This window comes from Rhinolophus hipposideros, assembly GCF_964194185.1.
Source record: "Rhinolophus hipposideros genome assembly, chromosome: 12".
Taxonomy (NCBI): Eukaryota; Metazoa; Chordata; class Mammalia; order Chiroptera; family Rhinolophidae; genus Rhinolophus; species Rhinolophus hipposideros.
Genome location: NC_138058.1, coordinates 205809 through 219771, shown reverse-complemented (window position 1 = coordinate 219771; position 13963 = coordinate 205809). Strand labels below are relative to the sequence as shown.

Sequence of the window (13963 nt, the reverse complement as noted above, 5' to 3'; positions counted from 1 at the left end):
CAGGGGCAGTGTGAGGGGCTTCCATCCAGGAGACTGGCCTCACCTGAAAGCCTCAGAGTGCCCCACACAGGGACACAGAGTGACCCAGCCCTGCTGCCCTTCAGATCAGCAGGCATAAACCGGTCCCAGCCTCCAAGCAGCCTCTCTGAGTGGGGCTGGGAGCCCCCCAAAGCTCCCTGCAGTGACCGCATCCCACACACAAACCCGGCCTGTCTGACCTCTGGCCCTCAAAGGTCATGGGCCAAGACTCACTTGAGGCCTTTGACCCAAGAGCACCCACTGGACATCCAGCCACAGCAGTCACCATGCCCCCTATCTTAACTACTGCAGACCCTAACCGCTCTGGGGAGGCTGGGCAGGAGTCCGAGGAAGGCCAAATGGGGAGGGGAACAGAGAGAAGGGGGTGGGAAAGTGCACAGCAAGGCCCCCAGCTGCCCCCTTCCTGCCCAACTGTCACTGCCACCAGGGCACAAGTGACCCTACCAAGCCCTGCTCCCCCTGCTCCCACCCATGCCCACCCCAGCAGGCCCACTTTGCTCACCTGCACAGGACCCAGGAAAGGCTGGGTGATCTGGCTGCCCAGCAGCAGTCCCTGCACCGTCTGCCCGAGAGTGGTAAGCGTGGTGACCGTGGTGCGGGAGCTTCCGACTTCCGCTCCCTGCTGCCCCAGAGAATCTCACCCCTCCCCGTGGCTCCCCACTGCTCTGTGCCTCACACTTACTTCCTGCCCACAGGTAGAAGCCTTGCTCCCAGGCTTGTGCCCCCAAGCCCCTTCTCCAGGGCCCCCATCTGGGCCAGAGAGAACCCGCCAACGATGCCCTTCACTCCCCAAGGCCTAGGACAGAAAGGGGAAGGTGCAGGCCTTGGGCTGTGACAGGCCCCACCCCTTCCTGCTGTGGTTCTGTCACCAGGTTCTCATCCTCCCGGCTCTCAGTTCCCTTCAGAGCACCCCGGGGGACACAGGAGATCGGGTGGGGCAACTGCTCTTTTCTGTTTCGGGCAATCAACAGTCCGATTTTTTGACCTAATACAATTGTCTGGTAGTCACAGTGTTCCCCAGTGGCACCCCAGCCACTCCCTTTACCTCCTGGAGAGGGATCAGGGTCCCCATCACACAATTCCCAAGGCAGGCTCAGAGAGGCCGAGCCTCTGCCCAGGGGTGCACAGCTGGATTAGAGCTCAGAGCCTCTGAGTACACGAACCAACTGCTGTATGTTCCTTGTGCTGAATTCCCAACATACATCTGTAGGACACAGGCCACAGGTGAGCAGAAAATGAGCTGGGCTGGGGCCACATGCTGTCTCGTCTCCCTGTACACTGGTTACCAGTCCAGCCTCATTACCACTGACTTGCCCGCCCCTGCTCCAGTCCTCATAACTCTTAACTTCCCAGGAGACCCTCCACACACACAGGGCCTTTAGACCGGCCACATGGCCCTCAGTGCAGAGGGCTGGGTGGTGACCCCAGCCTTTCTCCAGCTGCACCCCCTAGGCAGGCCCACAGGGCCATGACTACCAGGCCCTTCTCCACACACTCTGGGCCCCAGGAGCCTGGGATTCCCTGCCATATGGCCTCTTCCTCCCACGGGGACACAGCCTCGCTGCTCCCTGCAGCCCTAGACCTGGGGCTGGGACCTGTGGGTAGGGAGGCAAACAGGAAGGGAAAGGGGCCATGGTGGGGGTGGAGGCTGGGGTGGGCTCTGCACTGGCCATGTTCCTGGGGGGCTAAGAGTCCTGATTCCTAGTTATGATGGGAGGTAGAACAGGACACACTGTATGAGACAGTGTGTCAGCTGTGGTTATAACCTGGACATGTACCCCATATTGGACAGGACCACCATTGTTTTTTCTGGACTGGAAAATGTTTCGGGCACCTCAAACTCAGTGGAACCTGGATCATTACCCACCCCCACCCCCACCCCAGCTGCTCCTTCTGTCTGGGCGCTTACAACACTGCCCAGCATGTACGCCCAGACTCAGTCACCGAGGCCAGCATGTAAGGCCCCCTCGGGCCTGGATTGTGGACTCAGTTCCATGGTCCCTGTGTGAGACCCCTGCCCTCAAGGAGCGTCCAGTCCAGACAGAGCGTCCAGAGACAGAATTAAACAAGTAGATGAATGAATCAATGACAGATTACAAACCAGAAGCAGCCCACGTGTGGAGAGCATGGGGCAGGCAACGTAGGCAGAGGAAACTGCAGTTTACTTCGTCACCTGAAGCTGGAAAGGTCCCTGAATTAAGCGAACAGGAGTGGCAGTGTGGCTGCAGCAGCTGGCCTGGGCACCTGGGGAGGGCAGGAGCAGCAGGGCTAGGTCCTGAGGTCCCCAGTGGTCATCAGGGAGATGACAGGTCGGAGAGCATTTCTGCTAGTGTTTAAGGTGGTCAGCTGCTGAATGGAGAAGACAGGGGCTCAGTGAGCTGGGGAGGCAGATGGGGCTTAGAGGGGATACAGAGGACTCGGGGTATATATTGGGTGGTTGGCAGGATCTGCCACGTCGGGACTGTAGAGAGCAAAGGAGAGGGGTGTAGGCGCAGCTTCTGGATTTGTGGCTGTAGCAATACGATAGGTGCCGATGGGTTATGCTGGAATGGGACACAATTGGGGAGATGAGGCTTACGAGACAAAAATCAAATTTGATTTTTTTAAATACTAGGTTTGCAATGCCTGTGAGATACTCAGCAGGCAACTGGACACCATGGCTGGAGTGGACAGGAAGGGGGGGCTGCAGAAACCAGCAGAAAGGGGTCCACACTGAGGGCCAGGGGCCCTGCCCAGCAGCAGGCTGCACTGTCAAGGAGGAGAGTGAGACATGAAGACAATGTCGTCACAGAGGATGCGAGGAGGTGAGGTTAAAGAGGATGTGGTTGGTCTACCGAATGCTACTGCAAAGCCTAGGGGCCACGCAGTCAAAGTGACCACTGAACGTGGCCACAGGGCAGCTATGGACAAGCGGGGAGGGGCTGTGACGGGGCAGGAGCCAGGCGGCCATGAGCTGAGCATGGGGGTTAGTCTCCCACCGCCTCACTCCAGCCTCTCCACAGGCCCCGTGGTCCTCGCTCCCTGTGGCTGAAATGGGGCTGGTCAGGCGAGGGTCAGGGGTCCACCTGCCCTTTTACTGTGAATGTCTCAAAGACCAGGACTGGTCCCCCACCTGACAGTACCCAGGTTGTGCAGAGCCTGGCTCCACAGCCACGAGGAGTGACTACGCCCTCATCTCCTCCTGCTCCCTGACCACTTCCAGACCCACGCATGGGAAGGGGACCCATCTCTCTCTCTGCTCCAGGCCCTGGCCTCGGGTATGACGGTGTGTGTGTTTGGGGGCTATGACATGGCTTATAGCAAACTTCTGGAAGAGATGTCCAGATTCCTGCAGCTGTCAGCTCTGTTCTGGTTCTTAGAATTGTATCTCCTTTCCACACTGCAAGGTGCATGGCTCTGGCTGGGGGACCCTGGGCGCAAGGACGGCTGGTATGTGGCTCCAATGAGGGCACAGAAGGGGAAACTGGCTCCGGCCCGAGGCCCTGCCAGTGGTGAGCTTAGATCTCCTGTGCCCCTCCACACCCACCCAGCATTCCCCTTCCCAGGGCCCAGAGGACACACAGCCCTGCCAGGCAGCCCTGCCAGGCAGCCCTGCCTGCCGCCTGCACCCTCAAGGTGAGAGACTTCCTGTTTGCCTGCAGAGGAAGCTACGGGGCATAGGTGAGGAAGTGGTGTCTTAGAACTGAGAGCAGCAGGGGAGCAGATTCCCCGGGGTAGGGGCTCTGGGAGTTTCAGCACAAGGTCTGCCCTCCAAGAGGCAGCAAAGGAAGGGTGCCTGGCTGGTTACTGGCCTTAACCGAGGGGCCCTTTGCAAGCAGCCTCTCCACTCCTGTGAGTCTGGGTGGGGTGCTGTCATTATCACCACACTACAGATGGGTGAGGAGACTGGGCGTGAGAGCAGTTACTCAGGCTGGACTTGAACTGGGACTGCCTCACCCTTTGCCCTCTGCGTCCAGAGGGCATGAAGGAGCAGCCTTCCCTCCACGTCCACAGGGTTGCTGACAGTGTAGTCTGAACTCACTTCTTCCAACTTAAAACGTATAAAATTCTGGAGCTGAGCAAGCTCACCATTGTCCTTTTAAGGGCACCAGTTCGCGGGCAGGATGACAGCCAGGCCAGAAGCTCCTCAAAGGGCTCCGTGTCCCTGAACGTAGGGCAGCCACATGCTGCTTCCTCCAGAAAAGGCCCATTTCTCTCAGATCTCAGGCCTGAGGACAGATAGGACACCTGCCTCCCAATATTCCCCAGCCAGGTCAGAGGTTATAGTCCCACTGGCCAACTTGACTGTGGGCTCCCTGGGGATGGAGTAGAGCTGGGACGTAAGCCCACGGCCTGGGCCAACGGCACCCCTAAAGCCTCTGATTGCACAAACCATCACAGCCTCCCGGCACACATTAGGCACTGGCGCTACCCTTGTTTTCCTGGGGCAGGAAGTGATTTTGAAACTGAACAGCAAGCTTCTGTCTCTTGGATCTGGTTGCCCAATCATCTGGTAGGCACAGTAACCTTGGGCTGTCCCTTCTCTGACCGTGGACAAACGCCCAGGCCACAGCTCCCTGGCCCCAGCTCCTTTCTAGGCTCCCTCCCAACTCAGTGTGTTCTTAGATCGGCACCTTACCTGCAGCCACTTGTTAAGGGTCTGTCCACTTGTGGGACTCTAGAATCACTCACCTGCGTCCCCAAGCCACCTTGGCATCCAGAAGACACTCGCAAAACATCTGCCGAAACATACGTACGTGAAAGTACTTACAATGGAAGGACGCTTCCTGGACAATACCAGCCACTTGGGACTAGATAAGGGGACGGTGCTGCAGCCACACAGCCATGTGACTACCCAGTTTCTGCAGAGTAGTTAGTAAACTGGAAAGATGCTCACGGTATATTATTAAGAAAACAGATTACATATTCAGTATTATCTCAACTTTTAAAAACTTGTTTGTGTATTTAGGTAATGAAATATCTAAACATTGGTTGATGGTGGCTCTCTGTGTGTGGTAACAGTACACACAGTTAAGTTCTTTATGCTTTTTTGGTATGTACCCAATTTTTTAAAATAAATATGTATTATGTTTATCATCAGCAGAAAAAAGGTATTAGAAAATTATATTTGTTACATTAAATACTGATCGAATATTTCTGCTCACTTCAAAGGCTGGAAGGTTCTATGCCAACCTCTGTCCTCATCACCAGTGATGGCTGAGCCCCCATATGGGACGGGAAAAGTGTGAGAGGGTCTGCCCAGGCAGTCACTGTTTGGACCCTCACCGTCACCACCTCTCACGTGGCTGCCAGTGTGACCTCTCTGATACTGGTGTGGGGGCTCACTTGGAGCTCCAGAGTTAGTATGAAAACTATTTAAGGCAAAGACATTTGAGATTTGACAGATGCAAAAAGCAGCCTTCTTAGAGCTTCCCTTATCTGATAAAAATAGCAACTTCTGGGAAACAGGTTGCCATAAATTCCTCTTCAGAGCAGCCCTACTCTCTGTGGGGAACTCAATGAAACCCACCTCAATCCTTCTTCCAGGGGACATTTATGGCCCAGAGGGACTGAAAGAGCATGCCTACCTATGGACACAAACATCCCCGCAAACTTTCTTAGCACCCATTTTTTCTAGAAACCCACTCGTGTGGCCCACAGAAACCTATCTGTCTTCCAATGGGAGCCTTTTCTGTCCCTCCATTTCCCCTGCTGAGTTAGGTACATGGCCTTTAGCCATGTCACAACCCAGCTACTTCTTTGGTTGGTCGATTATATATGCCAATAAACCCTTTTGTACTGTTCATCTGTCTTTCGTCAGTTTAATTCACAGTCCCCAGTAACTAAATCTAAGAGGGCAGAGGAAAAGATTTTCCTGTCTTTCACAGCAGAGATTACCTCCTCTGTGACTCTTATGCAGCCACAGCTGGGTTTGCCTGAGTGTGTGTGTGGGATGCAGAACAAATATTTTTAATAGTTAAACATTTATTTGAATTGCATTATAAAAATAATCGACATAAGGGTGGCTGGTTAGCTCAGTTGGTTAGAGTATGGTGCTGATAACACCAAGGTTGCCGGTTCGATCCCCGCATGGGCCACTATGAGCTGTGCCCTCCTTAAAAAAATTTAAAAAATTAAAGTAACCAAGATAGCCAACCTATGATTTCATAGATGTTATTTGCTTAAGACCATGCTAAAGTACATTTAAGTTATTTGCTTAAGACCATGCTACTTTATGTTATTTTTTCAAATTGTGTGTATTCAAGGAAAAATAATAAAGGTGGAAAATGTGCCAAACAGTATAGGTGGAAAACTGTGCCAAAAATTGTGCCAAGCATTTACTCCTTTGGAAGAAAAACTGAGTCTTCCTAATAATGCTCATCAGTTGTGACCTGTCGTTAAGTGTTGAACAGGACGCCGGGCTCACAATTAGCAGGAAAGCCAGGCTCAGGTGCTACGCAAAACAGAGGACAGGTGTGCTGACACAGTGACACAGGGAAGGAGGCAGACAGAACACAGAGCGGGCGCTTCCTGGGACAGCTGAAGGGCAGCGCACTCCCCTGGGGGTGTCCACACTCACCCGGCCTGTAGCAACAAGGCCCCAGGCCAGTGCCCTCTCTGTGCCTGCAGGAGCTGATCCTCACTCTACAGATCAAGTCACCCACAGGGACAAGGGAGCAGCACGCTCCAGTCTAAGCTCATCCCAAGGAACAGAGCCCACCTGCCTGTGCTTCCTGAGCCACTCATCTCCCGTCTGCCTTAGCTCTCCTACGCATCCTCCAAGGCCCCTGACAGAAACCAGGGCCAGGGACCGTCCTTCATATCCTTGTTTCTAAGGACAGCCCACCCCTGGCCGGGGCCCTGCTGAGAGGATGCTTTCCTGAGGTCCTCCGGCCAGGAGAGGGCAGAGTTCGAAGGGGCACCAGGCGTCCCTGGCTGGCTGGGCCTGTCCATCCACTTCTTGCATATATGCCTGGGCTCTGTCCCTGGGCAACCTCACCCACTGCCACATAGTCACGTCCTATCTAGTCAGCAAAGGTTCACAGAGCCCTCTGCAGCCTGCAGGAGGTCTAACTGCCAACAGGGATCCCCCAGCAGGGTGAGCCTCCCATGCCTAGGTCCTGTCTGTGCCATCACACCACCGGGTTTCCCGACTTAGCAACCTTGGCCCGCCTGGCCCCACTACTCTCAGAACCTGCTCCTCTCCCGTCTGCAGACTGCAGGGACCTCCTGCCTCTAGGGTCCACGTCCACAGTCCACCCCACGTCTCCTCCTGAGACCACTCTGGCCCTTGAAAACCTTTGCTAAATGATCCCCAGCCCCACTGCCTCTCCCCTGGTGCCTTTAGGCAAAGCCCAATCCTGGCGTTTGAGATTCCCCCACCCAGCCTCTCCTGGGCCCACATGCCCACACCCTGAGTGACCCCAGCATCCCCGGGGCTTTCCTGAGTGTCGCAGGGCTTTTTAGTCAGCGTGTCCCTGTGCTGCCACTTGCTCAGCTCCGTTCCCTTTCCCCATCCTCTAAGGCACATGCCCCAAATGCCATTTCTCCGACCTTTCCGATTAAGCCAACGACAATCACCTGTTAGATGAGGACACAGTAAGTCCAACCATGGAGTGCCCTGCGCCCTCTAAGCTCACACAGCGGTCAGAGGTCCTTCTAAAACACAGCATCAGCTTTAAGAACAAGACCATGATTCGTAGCTCCATGCCATGTGTGCAAGTTCAGCATGCACATGTAAATCAAAGCTGCTTCTCGAACGCACATGCAGATCCGAGGATAAATGCATCCTAACTGTGTCAGAGTGGCCGCCGCCTGTGAGGGTTGGGGCGGCAGTGAGAGGCAGTCAGTGGGGCTAGAGATGATGGGTGATTATAACTCAATAACAAAAAAGGAACAAGACAACAACCCAATTTAAACCACAGTCCAAGGATATGAACAGGCCCCAGAAAGGGGAAGACAAATAGCTTAAAACTTCTGTGAGACTCATGATGCCACTCACTATGAAGAAACACCTATTAAACCTGAGTGTGACGCCGTTTCTTTCTGTCAAACCAGCAGGAGCAGAAAGTGGCAACACACAGTTGGTGGAGCCCCGAGGAACCACTCAGGACCAAGTCTCACTGTCTTGGAAAGCCAGAAAGCAGATCAGCCAAAAGCTAAAACACACATGGCTTTTCAATAATGACTCCACATCTGTGGCTTCCTCGTGCTGAGGCAGATGCAGAAGTGAGCGAGTACACAGGTACAAGTAAGCTCCAAAAATTGTTGTTACTGCAAACACACAAACATGGGGACAAAACCCCGAAAGCCAGAGAGGACCCCCTAGGCTTCTGAGGACCTCCCATTGTTTGACCTCCACTTGGGAGCTGGCACATTTACACAGCAAGGATGAAGTACATCTGTACGTCCGGACTCAGAATGGTAGTATATTAAAATTACAAAGTACAGACCCGAGTATTAGCACCGTTTGTGTAAGAAAGAGAAAGGGGAGGGGTGTGTGCATACACACATGTGCTTGTTTAAAAACACATCATTTGGGGCATTTTCTCAAGAAATGGAACAGAGAACTGGGGTCCGAGGACAGGAGGGAGTCAGATGGTTCGCTGTGTGCCCAAGGCCTGTCTAAAGTAACATTTGTCAGAACATTTTTAACACATGGAAATATTACCTTTAAAAATATTTTTAAAACAAATTGTAACCCATGCAAATATCACCTTGAAAAAGAATGAAAAGTGGAGTAGACCAGGCTTAGAGCCCCTGTTGGCTCTGTAACGACCCCTGCCCCCCTGCGTTAGGACAAACATCTCCCCTGGGACAAACCTCCCCAGTCCGTTGTCAGCCCAGTCTCTCCCTCCCAGCACTTGGCTCTAAAGCCACCTGACTGTGACCTGACTTCCGCCCTTAGCAGCTGTGTGAAGGCTGGCCTCGGTTTTCTCATCTGTGAAACGGGGACAGTGCTGGTACACCCTGCACAGACGTGCTGTGAGGGCAATGTGTCTGCACATAAGGCACTTGGTGGGAGGCTGGCACACGGTGCATGCTCAATAAATGTCCTGTCTTCCCTTCAAGCTGACTAATGAGATCACCTAAACAATTTAAGAATGAAAAATTACTGGGATGTTCCTAGGAGGCAACAGTTCTTCTCCCCATCAGCAGTTTCCAGTGTCTTTACTGATTTGAAAAGCACAGGTCTGCCCCCACTTCAGCTCTCCCTGTTGGCACATAATGCTGGGTGTGAGGAAAGCAAGTGTCCTGCCTAGAGACACACTCTGCATCTCTGGTGATCAACTGTCCCCTGCTTGGGGGTCAAGCAGCAGGCCTGACCCTGAGTTTGCTTGGGAGCACCATCTGCTCTCCTGGGTGCCTGTGGTCGTCAGGCTGAGCCCACCCCTGCCTCCTCTAACCAGAAGCTCTGAGAGGCCTGCTGGCCTCTGTCATGTTCCTCTAGCACAGCTCATGCCTTGTTCTCAATTCAGGGCCTTTGCACATTCTGTTCCCTCTACTTGGAATGTCCTTCCCCAGAGTCACCTGACTGTGCTTTGCTCACTGAAATCTTGTCCCCTAGCATAGTCTATCCTGACGTCTCTACTGAACACAACAGCCCAGTTGCCTTCAAACCCCATAAGGTGCTCTGCTTTTCTTCATAGCATTTATAAAATGCCATATCTGCCATGACATTAACACTGCTGTTCTTGTTCACTGTCATTTCTCCCCACCAGAAAATAAGCTCTGTGAGGGGAAGGGCTGTCCGGTTCACTGCTGTACCCGTAACACCTGGAATATAGCCTAGAACACCTAGGCCATCAATAGTACCTGGATGAACAATGAGCGAGGAGAAACAGAACATGTTTTCTGGGGAAGCATAAATGTCTGCCTTAGACTAGGCCCCCAACAGGAAATACACTCTCGGGACACAGAGAGGGACGGCCCACCACCGCTTCCCGGCCCCCTGTAGCCAGCCGGCGTCCTGCTGACAGTGGCAAGACATCCTCCTACGCTGTGACCAGGGCTTTGGGCTGAGATGGTCCCACATCCCTGCCTGACTCAGAAGGTCTGCCTGCTGCCTCTTCCAGCTGAGGGCCAGGTGCTGTCACCTGTCCCACTGTCTGCCCACCACCACCCTGTTTGTTTCATTTTTATAGCACTTATTGCTCTGAAATGATGGGCCATCTGCGTATTTGCAGTCAATATTTGCTGAATGAATGAATGAATGAATGAATGAATGACTCTTCTTCATATCCTCCACACAAGAAAAACCACGTCTGGAAAAAAGAATGAGTCGCACAACTATCCACGGACTACACTCATCTAGGTGTTTCTATGCACAGGGGCTCAGAGACACACAATTAGCTGCTAATTACACCCATCACTCTGCGCCTGGGGAAGGTTCAAGGGCAGCCCAGGCCTTCACTTTGATGCTGGCCTCCTGACCTAAACATGCGCAGAGCCAGGAGTCTGGGTGAGGGCATTGCCCAGAGCAACAAAATCCGTCATGCAGCCTGCAGAAACAGGGCAGGAACTCACATTGCTGCCCCATGGTCCCCTGAAAGGACAAGCCAGACTCAGTTCTGGGACCGGAAAGGGCCCCAGGAGGGTGTGTGAGTTTGTCAGCTGAGCAGACACTGTTGATCTTCCTACGAATGTCTCCAATGTCTGTGGCCAGTAACACCCAGAAGGGCCAAGGGCAGGGGCAGCATAAAGGGAGGTGGGAAAGAGGGGTTCTCCTCCATCCCATGCTCTCCTGGGGGGCAGCCTGCCCGCCAGGCCCCCAGTAGGCAGGGGCCCTCGGCGCAGGCCTGGTCATGGCCGGCTGGGGCCACTGAGGCACCAACAATGGGAGCAGGGAGGCAGGCGCAAGCCCTCTGGGTGACCCGGGTCCAACACTGAGTGGCCTTAAGGGACGCCCCTGCTCTCCGGCAGGCTGGGTGCTCAGGTCCACCAGGCCCAGCTGGAGGAGCTGGCGGAGGACCGCGCCCGGGCCTGGGGCGACTCTCCCGGTGGGGCACAGCCGAGCGTCCTTTGCTGTCCTCGTACCTGCCACTCGCCCTAGACCCTCCTGCAGCCTCTGCCGGCTCTTCCGGGCTGCCGGCTCCCTGCCCTCACCGTCCCGGCCCAGCCCGGGACGATGCTCCAGGCCGGGCACTACGTGCTCGGTGCACCGCACCGTAGGGCCGGTGGGCCCCCCAGCCCGGCCTCCCCACCGCCTTACCCTTTTTCCGCCAGGCTCCTGCTCCGGCTGCCCATCCGCCCGGGCGCCTCATGGCCAGGTGCCCAGGTTGCCAGGTGCGGGGGCAGCAAGGGCTGCAGGCGGCGGCCGCGGGGGCTGGGCCAGCAGCTCGCCGGTGCGCTCGCGGGAGGTACTGGTTCCCGCGCCGGTAGAGGCGGGAAGGGGAGGGGAGGGGAGGGGAAGGGAGGGGAAAAGAAAAGAGGGGCGGGGCGGGGCGTAGCCGTCAGACCGGTCTGACCGTGGCCACCCGGGGCTGGTCTCCGCTGACTCCTTAGCATCCCCCCTGCCGCGTCCCCACCCCGCGCACCCTTCCACCCACGAGGTCAGTCTGTCAAAGGCCATGCTTTTTGTCACCACGCAGCACTGACGCTTTGTCCTTTTTAGATGGGCCCGGATGCTAGGTCAGCAATCCTGCAACTTATTAGCAATTCATTTGTTCACTCTACAGGCATTGTCGTGTACCTACTGTGCGTGTCAGTCACTGAGCAGGCCCTGTCGGGTGGAATGAGGCCGACAGGTGTGAGGTAACTGGTGCTGGGATGAGGGCTCCCTGGGGGAAAACTCTGGAAAGGGGGGAGCCACAAAGGGAGAGGCTCTCCCCTTGCACACGAGGCCAGCAGATGCTCTGCTGCCTCCTGAGTGAACACACCGGAGAGAATCTGAACAATCAGAAGGAAAACAGCAGCTGGGCGGACATTCGAGCTGTGAGTGGTCTACAGCTGGGGAATTTGGGGTTCCAGTCCTGCCATCTAAGAGGGGCTTTGTAAACACTTTGGATTGTCCGCTGAGACCCCAGAATAGCCACACATAAAAAGTAAAGCCTATGCCCTAGTATTAAGGAATATATCCTAAAATTAGGGACAAAGCCAAAAGAAAATCATCCAAAATCAAAAACCAAGGCTCCACAAAGCCAAGCTGAGGTTCCAGTATTTTAACTTCCTGCTAGAACTCTTCAGAGGAAAATAACAGAACCAAGATCATCTACATTGTATCATTCACAATGTTTACAATACAATGAAAACCAAATATTAAAACAAAAGATGCCCCTATCACCCCTCACTCATGAAATTGTAAGGGTGTTTATGAGCTCTGTCAGGAACAGGGGCAAACACCAAATGTATATTTATTGTTATACCACAATATCACACCTGCAGACAAGTAAGATGTTAGAATCACAGGATAAAGAATTAAAAATGAAAACCATGACAAAGCTGTGAAAGAGCCTACAGCAAAAGATGGATATAATGGGTGAAGATAGTGGGAATTTCAGCAGAAATATAATCACCATTATTTTAAAAATAAACAACTAAGTGGAATGTAGACAAATCTGCTCCAGGGAATGGAATCTCCCTCTCCTGCCTCTCTCCGTTACCCTGGAATGAAGAGACGCCTCAAGATTCCCCTGTGTAGAGGACACGGATAAGTTTGTCAGTGTCCCTCCCAATAGTGGGGTTCCTCTGCTGCAACATGGCCCACTGTCCGTGTAGGTGACATCTGGCCCTTGTCACATCGCCCTGTGGGAATTGGTGTAGGGAACCTATGCAATGAAATTGCTCTGCCATTGCTAAGGGTCATAAACTGTCTGGTCTCCTCCCAGTGACATGAAAACGGTGACACACCAACTCACTGGCTTACTAGCAGAGAAAAATCAAATCTCAGGTCCTTTCACATTTCCTGACTTAACACATATAAAGAGAAAAATTTTATGAGAACACAAGGGGGAAATACACACTGCATACCAGGACCCAGTGAGAGGAACGGTGACTAATTTCTCATCGGACACAATGTAGGCCAGAGGACAATGGGATACCTATTTAAAGTGCTGACAGAGGGGGGAAAAAAGCTATCAATTTACAGTTCTGTATCCAGTTAAAAACATATTTTAAATAGAAATCCAAATAAGTACATTTTCAAATAAGCAAAATCTGAGAGTGATTGCCACTGGCAGACCCGGACTATAAGACGCGTGAAGAACTTAAGACTTAAGACTATAAGACGAGTGAAGAATCTACAGAAAGGAACAACGAAAGCTAGAAATAAGAACTAGAGGGGTAAATAGAAAAGACTGTCATGTTAAATGATTTAAAAGTCACCTGACAATTTAAATAAAAAACAATAGCATGTTGGGGGTTGATAACAACACATGCGGAAGTAGGTATATGACCAGAAAAGCACATAGCATGGGAGGGAGAGGAAAAGGCATGCACATTGCTGAGAGGCTCTTCCCATACAGCTTTATAACATCCCTGCAGAGTAATGTGCACGATGGCATATGAAAATAGTTACTGAAAAGAAGAAACAGGAGAGTAAGAAAAGAGTGAATAAAAACCAGAGGGGACATAAATAGCAAGGTTGAAAATGATCAGTGACCCCATTAAACACTCCAATTTAAAGGCAGAGCATGTAAAAATGGCTAAGAAAAGAAGACACACCTGTCTGTTTCAAAGAGACACATTTTAAATACAAAAACACAGACAGGTGGAAAAGGATGGGAAAATATACAATGTAAGCAGTAAGCCTGACAAAGCTTGGTGTGGTTATATTAATTTGGGACAAAGTAGACTTCAATATGAGGAGTATTCCCAGAAATAAAGTGTCATTTTACAAAGATAAAAGGATCAATTCATCAAGAAGACCTAACAATCTTAAATGTGCCTGAATCTAACCACAGAACTTCCAAAAACATCAGGCAGAAAAAGACAGAACCAAAGGGAG

The 13963-nt window shown here is 52.7% G+C and overlaps 1 protein-coding gene across 9 annotated transcripts in view; it reads right to left on the bottom strand.

The window, feature by feature from the left end:
* Positions 1 to 11397, bottom strand: part of PSD4 (pleckstrin and Sec7 domain containing 4) — a 30136-nt gene extending 18739 nt beyond the window's left edge. For 5 of the 9 annotated variants that reach the window (XM_081069711.1, XM_081069712.1, XM_081069713.1 and 2 more), the window contains exons 1-3: positions 11231 to 11397; positions 4711 to 4757; positions 542 to 601 (exon numbers count right to left, since the gene is read on the bottom strand). In XM_081069711.1, coding sequence (XP_080925837.1) covers positions 542 to 601; positions 4711 to 4757; positions 11231 to 11265 — 142 coding nt within the window. In that variant the 5' untranslated portion in view covers positions 11266 to 11397. Of the gene's footprint in view, positions 1 to 541; positions 602 to 2140; positions 2322 to 4710; positions 4758 to 11230 lie in introns of those variants that run through there. The other 4 variants (XM_081069715.1, XM_081069718.1, XM_081069716.1 and 1 more) reach the window with 3 other exon arrangements.
* Between the last annotated feature and the right edge of the window lie 2566 nt (positions 11398 to 13963).